At 34.8% G+C, this 15,460-nt stretch overlaps 1 protein-coding gene across 1 annotated transcript; it reads left to right on the top strand.

Annotated features, from left to right (window-relative positions):
• Positions 1-479: 479 nt before the first annotated feature.
• LOC115512440 (integrin binding sialoprotein) lies at positions 480-14,564 on the top strand. Its single transcript, XM_030313466.2, has 7 exons — positions 480-559; positions 3,143-3,210; positions 3,292-3,342; positions 3,438-3,515; positions 7,438-7,503; positions 12,821-12,991; positions 13,589-14,564. Exons 2-7 carry the CDS (start codon positions 3,157-3,159, stop codon positions 14,123-14,125), a joined length of 957 nt encoding a protein of 318 aa, XP_030169326.1. The 5' UTR covers positions 480-559; positions 3,143-3,156; the 3' UTR covers positions 14,126-14,564.
• Positions 14,565-15,460: the final 896 nt, after the last annotated feature.

Here is a 15,460-nt window from a genome sequence, read left to right as displayed (position 1 = left end):
TTTTAATTTATGAGTCAAACATATTTTAGAAAAAATATATTGATATTAAAATATTAACTGTTCATCAGCTCCTTCACTTTATTATTTGATTTTTTTACTAAATTAATAATACAGGATTGTATCTGATGACAATAAGTTTCCTTTCCTTTCAACATACTGAAAACTTGTATGATTATAAAATTTTTAAATGGTTAAATCTTTTGCTATTTATTTTAATTCATATCTAGTGTATTATTATATATATTCAGAACTCAAACTATTCATCTTCATCTTAACCTTCAATTAAATTCCACAATGCAAACCTCTTGGCACTAGAACCACATTTCATGTTTATTTAACTGAGCCCGTGTCTTGAAAAAGTGTTGAAGTTTGGGGGTTTTCTGGTGAGAATCCACATTCTGACATCACTTGCCCCTGACAGTGATTGGCTGTTAGAAGGCAAGGAAGAGTTTATAGCCAGTCACAGTAAGCAAATGAGTGAGTGAGAGAGCAGAGGAAATATTCAATCTGTGTCACTCACTCCTGTGAGCCTGTCTCCTCACTCCAGAACTGCAAAAGGGTAAGATTTAATATGACAACTTCATTTTCTTAAAATCGAACACTCCACATTTTAGATCTCTGGACGTGGCTTTGAATTTTTTTATTTAAATGCTGATGCTACTGCATTGTATAGAAGGTAATTTGTATGTAATTTAACACTGGCTTCTCATTAAACTAGTACCTCAGATTTTAGATTCTTTCCAAAAGGTTAAATTTATTAACCTATGCATGTAAATAAGTTTTTAATATTGTGCACGTAAACTATAAAACTACTTTCTATCTCTCCATCTCACAAATAACTGTTTCCTCGTTCTGATGTATTCAAGATAAGCTGACTGAAATACTATTTTTCACTTCTAAATCTGCCTCAATGTAGGCAGACTTCTCCATAAATTATGCCTAATCTATACTTCAATTACACACAATATCTTTTCAATATGTTATATATCTGGTTTCCAAGTGTTAATATCCCGTATCTCTAAAATCAGTATGGAAAAATACATCACACTAGAGAAATAAATAATGCTGGTAGTTTATCATACTCTTCCCAATGAAAACTTATAATTAGATTTTCAAAACTATCCTTTAAGAATGTTTGAATTGTTGTCTGGGTTAGTAGTGGTCACTATAGACGTCTTTGTTTTTTATGAATCATAAAGTAAATAAAATGAAATTTATGTAGGCAGCCAATTGCTGCCTACATGAATCACTTGGTTCTTTTTATACTATTCCTACTATGTTTTCATCTAGTTGTTTTTATGCTTTGTTATGAGAAATTTATGTAATCAAAACCCTGTATACAATTATATGTTACTTAAGTTTCAAGTTCTTTATGACATTATAAATATTCCAACTCTTTTCATAAAGCTACAGAGTAATAATCTTCCCACTTGCCGGTGAGTCTGACCATGGGTGACAAAAGTTCGAAGTATTACTTAAGCACCCCAATAGCAATAAAAACATCTTATACAGATAGGCCCCCTTTGGGGCAAAGCCTCTTTATCGTGGTGTGGTCACTAAGAATTTTACTAAAATTAGACAGAACTATGAGGAAGTATATAGGCATCAAAATCAGAAGACCCAGTCTGCCACAAATTGAGTGTGACTTAGGACCCAAGACACCTTCTTCAAGTTAAGTCTTATTCTGTGTAATGTTTTAGTGTCAGATACTCAGTAAGGATGCCATAAATTCTGGCTAATGACAAAATGCAAAATCAAACTTCAGAATACAGAATACATGGATTTCATACATTTTAAATATTACTTTTCCAAAAGTGTTTATGGGGAAATTGCCACCACCATTACATATTGCTTCTAAAATGTTGCCAAAGCTGTCACTCTCACTTAAGCACTCTCAGTTAAATGTATATGTCAGTGCAAGTGGATGGGTATTAGTAGACTTTCAGCTAAGTTTATTCAACCTCTATTAAAGTAGGATTTTATCAAATAGAATAAAACTAAAGTAGGATATGATTTCACTATCCCTCTCTTTTTACTTATGAGGAATCTATGTAGAAGTGAGATCTCTGTATGACTGCAAACCCCAGGACTGTTTGGGAACTATTCCCATTCTGAGAGTTGCATTTCAGAATCAATCCTTCCATAGCATTGACGTCTCCATGATGTCTATTGCCCTGACCCTGAAGAGCCCTTGATCCATCCTGTGATAGTCTCACGCACTAGTGATGGAAAGCTTAAATGGAGCTGGAGAACAACCTAATTTGAGGAAATTTTCCCCTGATATCCCAAGGTGAAAGTCTGATGAGCTCTTCCCATAGAATCACTCTTAGACATGGCTGTTTGGTGCTACATGCTATGAGAATAGTATTTCACATATTATGGATTTCATACACTGAAAAAAAAAGAAAGTTTTTTTCTCTAAGGTAACCACAGGAAAACAGTTCCTATTTCTCATGTTAAAAAAAAAAAAACTCATAGTTCAAAACCCGTTGTACAATCACTGATGTAAAAGCAATCATATAAATGTATTCAATTTTTACTTAGTTTTTAATTATAAACAAAACAGATCATATACTAACAATTCAATTCCTTAGCTGACATTCCTATGTCAATGATATTAGGAAGCCTCTTTGCTCAACGTGAAGTACACTAAGCATTCAAGCCCCTTACAGTAATGAAATGGTCTGCCACTGACAAATCACAGCAGATAGGTTAAAATCAAATATGGAGGGCTCCTAGGTGCCTCTGTCAGTTAAGAAAGAATCTGACTCTTGATATCAGTTCAGGTCATGATCTCACAGTCATGAGACTGAGCCCCCACGTCCCATGAGCTGGGCATTCTCTCTCTCCCTCTCTCTCTGCCCCTCCCCTACTCCTTCTCTCTCAAAAGAAATAAAATTTAAATAGATAGGTAGATAGATAGATAAAACCAAATATGGAATTCAAGATTATTTGAACAAAGTCAGTTTTCTACCACTTAAAAACAAAGAGGAACAATTTTGAAATAAAAGCCAGAAATTTGGTCTTAGTCAAAACTGTAACTGGACACAAAAACCAATTAAACAGTTCTTCTAGTATGAGTAAAAAAAAGTTATACTCTTAGTTTTAATATATATTAACTTTACCACTTCATTAATTCCAGAAGCATTCACCAAAATGAAGACTGCTTTAATTTTGCTCAGCATTTTGGGAATGGCCTGTGCTTTCTCAGTAAGTTCTGTATTAAAAACCTATAGTTATTTCCATTTTTGTCTTTTCATGTATGTAATGATTAAATGTTCTTTTAAACAGATGAAAAATTTGCATCGAAGAGCCAAATTAGAGGATTCTGAAGAAAATGGGGTAATTAATTTTAGCATACTTTCTTGGTCTGACTATACTTACTCTAGACTTATTGCATATTAAACATGAATATATTATTTATTCTGTTTATGCAGGTCTTTAAGTACAGGCCACGATATTACCTTTACAAGAATGCCTACTTTTATCCTCCTCTAAAACGATTTCCAGTTCAGGTAAGTATAAAAATTAATTTTCTTTCTCACCCATTATAATTTAAAGGTAATCAAATTTAACTACAAAATGCCAAAATTCAACTCTCACTAAAATTCAGCCAGAAAGACTTACTACAAAAAGTCTGTTTTTAATACAAAACAATTTATTCCTAAGTTCTCTTTTAAAGCAGAGATATACACACAGAGAATAAAACCATTTGGGCCCAGTCTAGAATGATATAATAAAAGCAAATACCTTGGTACATAGAGTTCAGGTATTGTGGCTAACACTGACAAAATGGACAACTTTACCGGTTGTTGACAATTAAGACAGTGATAAGGCCACTAACTGTCATACTATAGTTGAGTCAATACTGTCATACAGCTGTTTTAGACCTAATAATTTAGAGTCCTTTAATTGGTAAGGAAAAAATTGATTTCATAAACAGCAGAGACAATTTAAAATAACATTCGTGATTGCTGAGGATTTTCTGAACCTCTGACCTGTGTTGGTCACTAGAGCAGTATGTCAAGTATTGAAGCTTAGCTATAACGGAAGCATGGTTCAAAAACTGCAGAGGAAAGAAAGAAATTCATGAAGTAAACTAAAAGCTTGTGAGAAAAACATCCTTAAAACTTGTAAACAAAAAGGAAAATAACAAATACTAAAAATAAGAATTTCTCTTTTTATGGGTTACCGGCGAAGAAGGCCTTTGAAAACTGGAGGGTGTGGTATTGATTTAAAATATTTGACAAACCAGAATTGTGCTATTTTTATTACTATACGGTTTGGGTTCAGGGCACCAATTATGCACATCTGACCCAGGATTCCTGGGACACTAAGAGCAGTCAAGATGCTGAAAATGATGCCTCAGCACAGTGGCTTGGCAGAGCATCCTACCATATGTTGGGCTAACCCATTTCCAAATCATACAATGATAGGAAATGATAATCTTAAAGTATTTATAGCACCACAATAATTATGGAATGTGTGTGGCCACAGAAATATGAGCAAAGATGATACAAGAGTTGTGGGTTTTCAGAACTGTCTTCCATTCTTTGGTATACCTCAGGCCCACAAATAAACACTGCTCATTTAAATGTGTGCTTCATTCTCTTTTTTAAACTCAATGGAAATAGTAATAAATTTAAATTTCTGAATAGCTCCTCAATTTTTCTAAAATATCAAATACTTAAGAGCTATTCCCAACTATCAATTTTTGTAGAAATATAAATGTGATCCAATTAAAATATCTATAGCGAAAAGGTATTAGGAGAGGTTATATTTTTCATTCCTGATAAATTCAAAGTTCAAAGATCTTTAGGTAGATCTTTAATATAAAAAATTTAGAAAAATTATATACAGATAAATTCATCTCAAATAATGTAGAATTTGTAAAATAGTTGTATTTAAAAAGTATCCAATAAAATGTATGCCCTAATCCATCAGTCTGACCTAGTATTTATGATCTATTCTCCTACTTTGCAAAGTTTGATTCCCAGAGTTTTCTCCCTTACATGTCTACTTATATATTTTCCATAGCTCTATATTATTTATTCTCTTAAGTCTATCAAGTATTTGGTGCCCAGATTGTCATCACAAAATGCATTGGCTGTACCGGCTTTGAAATTAATGTTTTAATCAAACAAATATGTGTTTATATATAATCGTTTCTAAAATACCAACTTCCATAAAATATGTCATATTAATTTCAAAGCTGTCAACAATCTACCCATTGCTTATCTATCTGCTTAGCTATAGAGATGGAAGTATAAATAAGCTTAATACCCTAAGCATTTTTAATTGAGGAAACTGTTTCTTTCAGGATTCAAATATTATTTGAATTGTGTGTGAATTCTTAGAGGGCAGAAACTTTATATTTCTTTTATTGGACTTATCTTAGCTATCACAGTGCTTGACACAGGGAGACTGCCTATGTTTCCAACTTCATCTCTTACTACTATCCTCATTCTCAAAACAATGTCTGAAATGTAATTTGGGGATTGAATAAATGGGAGTGATAGAAGCTGAAAGGAGTAATGGTAAAATATACATACATACATATATGTGTCATATACATATTTGACTTCCAGAAGAATATGACTTAGTTACAAACTGGAAATAAAGCATAAATGAAAGAAAGGAAAAAAGAAAATGCCAAGGTTTCAGGGGATTTCATGAAGTTTTAAAATTGTTCTCACTGCAGACACTAACTGAAGAGTGAGTGGTTGGGATAGCAAGAAGGCTAGAGGTGAGGAAACCTATAAAAAGATTCAAACACTCCCACTGAGACAAAATACATTGCAGAAATATGCTGCCCTCTCTATTAACTAACAAACAGAAATAGTTTACATGTGATATTATGTTTTGTTCACCCTCTGGGCTAGGAAAGCACAACCCTTAAGGTCATGGTAGTGGAAGAGCAGATGTAATTATTCTCTTTTACACCCAAGGTTAGTTATTCTTGGCTCAAGAGGACAAATAATTCTCTTTTCTTGGGTGGATGGCATGGCCACATGAAGAATGAGCCATACAGGGACAGCCCTGAGCAGGACTGACACACAAGTGCTTCCTCATATCTGATCCCTAATCCTGAGGTTCTTCTGCAGCTCTGTTTTCTAAGACCCACAGTGCTTAATTGGATCATCAGAATCAAAACTAAGATTTTCAGGGCAGATAATGACAGAATCTTCGGGCACCTGGGTGGCTCAGTCGGTTAAGTGCCGGATTTCGGCTCAGGTCATGATCTCACAGTTCACGGGTTCAAGCCCTGCGTTGGGTTCTGTGCTGACAGGTCAGAGCCTGGAGCCTGCTTTGGATTCTGTGTCTCCCTCTCTCCCTGCCCCTCGCCCACTCACGCTCTGACTCTCTCTCAAAAATAAATAAACATTAAATTTTTTTTTTAAAAAATGACAGAATCTTAAGTTGGGTATCCATTTATCTACCTGGTGCCATTAGGGGTAGTTGCAGAAAAAGAGGGAAAATTCAATTTATCATTGGAAGATAAAAAGTCTCCTCTGTTTTAAAGTCTCGGTAAGAGATGTTTGGGTTTATATTTCCTCTTAAAAAGTAGCAAAGCTCATTAACTTATAATTATATTTTTATACACAGACTCCTTGGTTTAAAATGTTCTCATTCAATATTGAGCACTTTAGAGGCACGGCACTCTGTAATTTTCCTAAATGAAGTGAATTAATTTTGCTCTTATATAATTTTTACCTCATATATATAAAATCTCATTTATATATAGAGGGAGGCTTATTTTATGGATTAGCTTTAATTAGACTGAAAGATACTAAAAATTATATGCAAATTTAATTTCAAGTCAAATTCTAATTTAAATTCATCAGGAGAGCTCATTATTTAAGAGAATCATTCAGTAACAACTTTTATTTCATAACAACCCTAATCATCATTTCATTTATATTTTATAAAGGAAATAAAACAACGTGATCTGTGTGTTAGTTCATTTGCCTCGAACTGTTGGAGAAATCAAAACAGCTCTGGGCTTGATTCCTTCTCTGTAAAATAAATTGAATCAGATAATCATCTTGTCCTTGCAGACATAGGCAATTCCATGATTCATTGTTCTAGTTTTTATATACAAAATGTTTTAACATATTTCCTATGCTTTTGGGGGTTGAAATGCCTACCTCATTTCATATCTTGATCATTATAAAGCACCTGTTTCTCTCCAACCTCATTTTATATATTCCCAATCTCTTCATATCTTTTTCTCAGATTCACATGAGAACTAAATTCACATGAGAAATAAATCAAGATGGCAATACTAATTAGTTTGAGTAAATATTTGTGAATATTTTACCTTAATTCAATCAGCAGGAAATCTCCTTTTGTGTTGAATGTATGTGTACCTATGTATGTACCCATATATTCATATATGTATGAATTCATACATATATATATATATATATTTTTTAGAGCAGTAGTGACTCATCTGAAGAAAATGGAGACGGTGACAGTTCAGAAGAGGAGGAAGAAGAAGAGGTAAGGAATTTCTGCAGGATTTTTCCAAACAAACCAGGCAGCATGAAAACAAATAGGAAATTAGTCTACTGTAGTCTGGACTTAGCAAACAAGCCATTGCCAGTTTACCAACTACCCACAGTCTTCTATTTTGGACAAGGAGAATATTATTTAAATTAGAATAAACTAAAATGACCTGTTTAAAATGCTACTGCATTTGGCATTCAAGTTACCTATAAGTGGTGCACAAAAACAAAAATGTCTCCATTATAAGTTGGAAGAAGTGTACATTCTGATAAAAAGAAAAGGGAGTATCATTTATATTTAGGTGGATAGTGCAGGATGGTAAAAGACAAGTACCTAAACTCAGTGCAATACTTGTTTTAAGGACTGAACTTAAGCTCAACTTACTAAGTGGGTAGTGTATGAAAAGCTAATCTTATATCCTCTACAATATTATTATGATTCATCTGTTTTTCTTGACCCACCAAGTAGGGTTATTCTTTTAAATGGGAATTTCATATGTCATTTTGTCTAAAAATAAAATTTATGGTCTTACATAAAGGCAAATACTCAAGATGTATAAGTACATATAGTACTACATATTCTATACATAGTCCTCCATAGGACCTCAAATTAGTGTAGTTCACAGCTAAAATTCATCTGTATACCTTGGAAATTGTGCTAACCTGTTTATAACTGACACTCTTGCTCAAGAAAACGTACTAATTAGGTACATTTTCCTGGATAGTCAATTATAGCTATCCACTGCTTTGGGGACCTTCTAAATTCAGGTATTCTTAAGTGCTATTTATGAAGGGGCAATGACAGTCAAAAATGGATCATGGATAAACATCTGCTATCTTGAAAACAAAATGGTATGGGAACTTTAAAAGTGACAAATAATTAGTTTGATTTTATTTTTTTAACCATAAAAGTATCATTTCCAGTACTATAATTTACCCTAATAGCTTAAGGGAAGACCTTACAAGAATACCAAGCCAGTACCAGGAAAAATGCCACCTACTAAATCCCACAAAATTTTGCCAGGAGTTCCATATAGTAATCTTACACAAGAACTAAGCTGGGGTAATCTATTTAACTACAGCTCTTTGCTGTACGGTGATCACAAAATTGCTTTGCCAGGTAGATTTCCCAATTAGACTGCATACCTTTTGGCAATGGTTCTTCATTTGTTATGATGGAGGTTGAGGATAGAGGACAGTAAGGTTTAAAAACTATGATGAAATCACACATGCTCAAAATTTTGTCAACAATCTCTGAACATTTACTATCCTCCCAAAACTTACCTGCAAACTCCTAATGACCCAGAGGGCAAGAGACCATAGGTTTCATATCCAGTTTGGGGAAAAACAGACTGTATCCTCCTTATAGCTCCTCACACTGCTTAGCACAGTTTCTTCTACGATATATGGTGCCCAAAAAATATTTGTGGTTTAGTTTTGAAAACTTCAGAGGAATAAATACTCCAAACATCATTCATTAAAAGTGATCATAGGGGCGCCTGGGTGGCGCAGTCGGTTAAGCGTCCGACTTCAGCCAGGTCACGATCTCGCGGTCCGTGAGTTCGAGCCCCGCGTCGGGCTCTGGGCTGATGGCTCGGAGCCTGGAGCCTGTTTCCGATTCTGTGTCTCCCCCTCTCTCTGCCCCTCCCCGGTTCATGCTCTGTCTCTCTCTGTCCCAAAAATAAATAAACGTTGAAAAAAAAAAAATTTAAAAGTGATCATAGAAAAGTGGGTACATAAATCTGAAGGCTTCTATCATGAAGAGATTCTAGAACTTCCTTTTTCCCCATTTCTTCCCTAAAATTTCATTGGCAATTCAGGTTAAATACATAGTCTCCAGGAATGGTATTCACATTAGAGGGTGCTTAGGCATATTTTCTATTTGATGATGATCACAGTTTTTTTTTTCCATTTCTAAACTATTCAGCTTCACTTTTAAAAAAACTTTATAAAAATATAATATATACAACACAATTATCATATGTATACAGATCATTGAAATTTCAGAAATTGAACAGTTTCAAAAAGCACCCATATCAAAAAGCAGCATATGCTCTGTGTTCCATTTTACTCACTAACCAAACCCACCAAAAGCAACTGTTATTTTGAATCCTAACAGTTTTCACCCATTTTTGCATATTATAAAAATGGAATCATATATCATATACTCTTTTTTTGCGTGGCGTCTTCTACTCCCAACTTCAAAAGTTAATCCATATCGTTCTACAGCTCTAAGTCATTCATTCTCATTGTGAGTATCTTATGAAGTGAATATACCACAATGTATTATGCTTTTGTTGATGGGCCTTTGGGGCAGTTTCCAAGTTTGGGCTATACCAAAGAGAGCTGCTATGAACATTCTAGTACTCCTTCTGGTGAACACATGCATTTATTTCTGGAGGCCAAAAGGTATGCATATGTTCAGCCTAAGTAGATGTAACCAAAGCAAATGCACTGTGATCTCCCTCTATTAGTATATCAGTTACTCCACGTTCTCACCAACAGTTGTCTTTCAGCCATTTTAGCCAGTCTAGTGGGTTAATAACAGTTTTAAAACATTAATACTAATTTTTCTATTCAAAAAGATATTTGAAGCTTAATACCCATCAACAGACTGACCTGTTTTCCTTCTTAATTCACTGCAACAGCATATCCTTAAAGAAAGTATCTATCACGGGAATCTACCCCCAAAACCAAGAGCACACTGTACACACTGTATATTAGCCAATTTGACAATAAATTATATTTAAAAAAAAAGAAAGTATCTAGAAAAGAAAGGGCATTGTAGGAGAAAATGTAGAACTTCATGATTTGAGAGTCTGAATCTTTACTCATGACCTTGCCACTAGTGAACCACCATCTATTTGACCTCATGTGAGTCATTTATCTCATTGGACCTTAGGTTTTTCACGTGTAAAAAGATGGTACAGGACCCAAATTATATGTTCTACTCTAAGAATCTTTCCTCCTCCTGCCCTGAAAGATTTAGTCTGTTGAAATAAAGCATAAACATGAATAAATAAACAGTATGGTGTTTGTGGGATATTTGACACAATTGGCTTAAAGACTGTTTAGGGGTGGACTCTAGTAGCCCCAAGAGTTTATTGAAACATCGGAATTTACAAATTTGATGAAACAAACATATTCTTCTTTAGCCACTCTGTTTTAGTAATAAGGCAAGCTAAACCTGGGTTGTGTTTATTTTTTTTCTTTATATAAACGTTTTTTTCTTCTACCACTTTGTTTTGAAATCTGTGCATTATCTTTTTTTAAGTGTTTATTTAAATTCCAATTAGTTAATATACAGAGTAATATCAGTTTCAGGTATATAATATACTGATTCAATACTTCCATACAACACCAGATGCTCATTACAAGTGCACTCCTTAATCTCAGTCACCTATATAACCCATCCCCTCACCAATCTCTCCTCTGGTAATCATCAGTTTCTTCTCTATGGTTAAGAGTCTGTTTCTTGGGTTGCCTCTCTCTCTCTTTTTTTCCCCCTGTGCTGGTTTGTTTCTGAAATTCAACATATGAGTGAAATCATATGATATTTGTCTTTCTCTGACTGACTTATTTCAGTTGGCATAATACTCTCTAGCTCCATTCATATTATTGCAAATGGCAAGATTTGACTCTTTTTCATAGCTGAGTGTGTGTGTGTGTGTGTGTGTGTGCGCGCGCGCACATCACATCTTCTTTATCCATGTTTTAAAGTCTTAAAACTTATCTTAAAGTCATCATCTAAAGAGATTAGATACACTGAAATGAATTCAATCTTCCAGTACTTATTCAAAGTAAATAAACTCTCTGTATGAATTCCTGACTTTTTTTAATGTTTATTTATTTTTGAGAGAGAGAGAGAGAGAGAGAGAGAGAGAGAATCCGAAGTAGGCTCCAGGCTCTGAGCTGTCAGCACAGAGCCTGTGTGCGGCTCGAACCCACGAACTGTGAGATCATGACCTGAGCTTAAGTTGGATGCTTAACTGACTGAGCCACCCAGGCTCCCCTGAATCCCTGACTTTTAATATTAGCTATGAATCACATCGGGAGATTAACTCAATTAACAAATAACTGCCTAACAACATAAAGGCAAAGAATAAAATGTTCAATAAGGTTATATAGTAAGATTAGTAAGATTATAATAAACATTCATTTGAGGAGTGTTAATTTTTTTAAAAAATCATGCAATAACATAATATAACCACTAAAATTTTCTTGGAGTGTTTAGTTTCTTCACTGCACAGAAAAATTGATTGTGTGTCAAATGTCTAAAATCTTCTGAATACTGCATACAACACAAAATTGGCTTATATACTGCCAGATAAATTTTGAATTAAATATGGTTCTTTTCTCTAAATACACTTGAAAGCAAATGAAATATATTCGCTTCTTTTTGGTAGTAAATAAGAAATGCAATCAATTTGTTTGAAGAGGGGGATTTCCATAAAAATTCCTTTCTGAAAAAATATCCTAGGTGTAGTGTGAACAATCCACATAAATCCTCTTCCTCAACAAAAACATCATAGTGCATTAGAAAGGGCTGGGTTTTTTTTGTTTTTTTATTAGAAAGATACAGCTTCTTCATGCATAAGACCTTAAGCAAGTTATTTAGCTTTTCTGAGCTCACTTTCCCTTTCCAATTTTTTTTTAATGTTTATTATTGAGAGACAGAGAGAAACAGAACGTGAGCAGGGGAGGGGCAGAGAGAGAGGGAGACACAGAATCTGAAGCAGGCTCCAGACTCTGAGCTGTCAGCACAGAGCCCGACGCGGGGCTCAAACTCACAAACTGTGAGATCGTGACCTGAGCCAAAGTTGGACGCTTAACGGACTGAGCCACCCAGGCGTCCCTCACTTTCCCTTTCTAAAGAGAACAATAATCCTACCTTACAAGGCTGCTATAAGGAATAACAGGTATAAGTTCTCAGCTTATTTGTCAGCAAATGTAAGCATTTATTTACTACCATGTTATAATAGTATTGGTAAGACTTTAAGAGCCTAAAGCCTGTAGAATAAAATACCATGTAGTCAGATATGCTGAAATTATTACACAAACATTTTTGAATTGATAAAATAGAATACAGAAATATCTAAAACAGACTATAGTGAGGTAAGTAGAATGAAATAACTCTGAGTTGAGTTCTAAGAAGTGAGAAGTGCAAATGTCATAAGAGGAAGCAGAATTGTTAACATTAGGTGATGAGCTGGCTGAGGAATACATTTTTCTCAGTAATGGCTCATGACTCCAGTAAATTTTGAGTTTTCTTCCAACTAACTAACTTTTCTTGCTCTGGATATTTTTACCAGGAAGCTTCAAATGAAGAAGAAAACAATGAAGAGAATGCAAATTCTGATGAAAATGAAGATGAAGAATCTGAGGCTGAGAACACCACCCTTTCTGCTACACCTGGCTATGGAGAGGAGACCACACCTGGAACAGGGAACATAGGTTTAGCTGCAATCCAACTTCCCAAAAAGGTAATCATTCCTCAAAAATGTTAAATCTGATTTCATTTCTTTACTGAAATCTAAGGTTAGCTTGACACTATACACAGGTGTTCTACATTACCTTCATTAACTCATTGAAAAAGCAAGAGCAGGTTCAATTTCCCTGTTTACAAGTAAGGAAATATCTTTTCCCAGGCAAATTCTCTTCCCATGTTATTACACTGACTTTCCACATTATAACAGAAGACTAAGGACAAGCATCTTGGCAATGGATAAAAGGTCCTGAAAGATGCCACTGCATTTCAGGGAAGAGGATTCCAAGACAGACAAAGTGAATAGCAAAGCTATGGGAAGCATCTCCCACAAGGAAAGCTTATTTATCAAGTACATTTTCTCTATCAAAACCCAATGACGAAAGTACTAATTCTGAATTTCTAAAACACCCATCAAAGGTACTAGGTCTGAATTTTTAAAACACTCACCAATTCTTTTGTAAGTTAAACTGGCTTCAATTCAAAAATACATCTGAAACAAGGCTGTAGGTACAGCCTGTGTTGGATGAAATAATGGTCTTAAGTTTTTATATTTTCACACCAAATCTGGATCCTTTTAAACTTTTCCTTATAGGCTGGGGATACAAAAAAGGCTACAAAAGAGGAGGAAAGTGATGAAGAAGAAGAGGAAGATGAAGAAAATGAAGAAACTGAAGAAGTGGATGAAAATGAACAAGGCATAAACAGCACCAGCACCAACAGCACAGAGGTAGAAAATGGCAATGGCAGCAGTGATGGAAACACTGGAGAAGAAGGTGAAGAAGAAAGTGTCACTGAAGTCAATGCAGAAGGAACCACAATGGCTGGAAGGCAGGACAATGGTGGCTCCACGACTACAACCTCTCCAAATGGTGGATTTCAACCTACAACCCCACCACCAGAGCTCTATGGGACCACCATCCGACCATCTAGGGAAGCCACCACCACTGGATATGAGGAAGAGTATGAACAAACAGGCACCAATGAATATGACAATGGATATGAAGTCTATGAAAACGAGAATGGAGAACCTCGTGGCGATAATTACCGAGCCTATGAGGATGAGTACAGCTACTATAAAGGGCACAGCTATGACAGCTATGATGGTCAAGATTACTACTACCACCAGTGAAAGTCCAGCCTTGGATGAATTCATTCATTCTGGCATTTTGTGTGGCTACCATTTTCAAAGTTCAACTCAGGAAGGTGCAATACAACAAATGTGCATATTATAATGTGGAATGGTGCTACTGTTCCAAAGTAATTTTCTGTAATTGCTTCTGAGAGTAATGGGCTTCTTGTTGCTTTTCCCTGGTATGTTACTGAAGGGTTATTATAAATCAGGGCCATTTATCAAGTGGTAAACCAATCCATGAGATTGAGTTCAATTAAATGTTTGGAGGTTGTAGTTCTATAAATATTTTTAACATATTTGCACTATTAATTGCTAAAACATACTTTTCATGCAAGAAGTGCTTCTATGTATTGGCATTAATGACACTATAAACAAAATATGTAGTTCTTTAATCACACTGCCTATCCAACTCTGTATATTGTGTTTAATTATCATCTTCATGTATTTTTATGTGACCTTTATGTATATTCTACCTATGGGTTTTATCATAAATAAAAAATGCAATCTTCCATATCATAATTACGGAAAAAATGAGAGATTCAGAACTGAAAAATATGAGACCAGTGGGGAATAACTGAGCTAAAGGATAAAAGCTTATTTCTACTATGCTTTAAAACTCAGAAGAACTAGAAGTATTCTATCATGGATAAATCAACATAACTAATATTTTGACATGCTTGCGGGCATGGTCAACCATACACATCAGGAGAAGAAATGGCTTTTATTAGAGTTGCCAGATTTAACAAAAATATAGGGTGCCTGGTTAAATTTGAATTTCAGATAACAATGAAAAACTCCTTAGTAGAAGTAAGTATGCTTCGTGCACGATTTGACCTCTGTGAACTATTTGGGACATATTTATACTAAATAAATCATTATTTATCTAAAATTCAAATTTAATGGAATATCCTATTTAGTATCTGGCAACCCTACTCCTATTTGATTTAGGTTTTAAATGGGGTAGGGAATGGATGCAGTAGAAAACTCTCTCTCTCTCTCTCTCTCTCTCTCTCTCTCTCACACACACACACACACACACACACACACATCCACACATATGCACACATCCACATACAAACACATACACACACACACACACCAAAGAGGGCTGGTATGCAAAGCCTTAACTACAATTCATACTTTAAACCTGAAAGCAAATATACTGAAGAAAAGTTGATAATGGTAAGGAGTAAGAATACAAACATCATTCATCTTTTTATTTATTCACTTATAAGATGCACTGAACACCTGTTATTGGACCAGATAATGTTTAGACATTGGGCATATGGAAATGAAGAATCCAGTCCTCAAAGTGACTTTAGTCTGATAGCT

The sequence above is a fragment of the Lynx canadensis genome, chromosome B1 (genome assembly GCF_007474595.2).
Source record: "Lynx canadensis isolate LIC74 chromosome B1, mLynCan4.pri.v2, whole genome shotgun sequence".
Classification (NCBI taxonomy): domain Eukaryota; kingdom Metazoa; phylum Chordata; class Mammalia; order Carnivora; family Felidae; genus Lynx; species Lynx canadensis.
The sequence above is the reverse complement of the archived record's forward strand: the minus strand, read 5'-3'. Positions and strand labels throughout refer to the sequence as shown.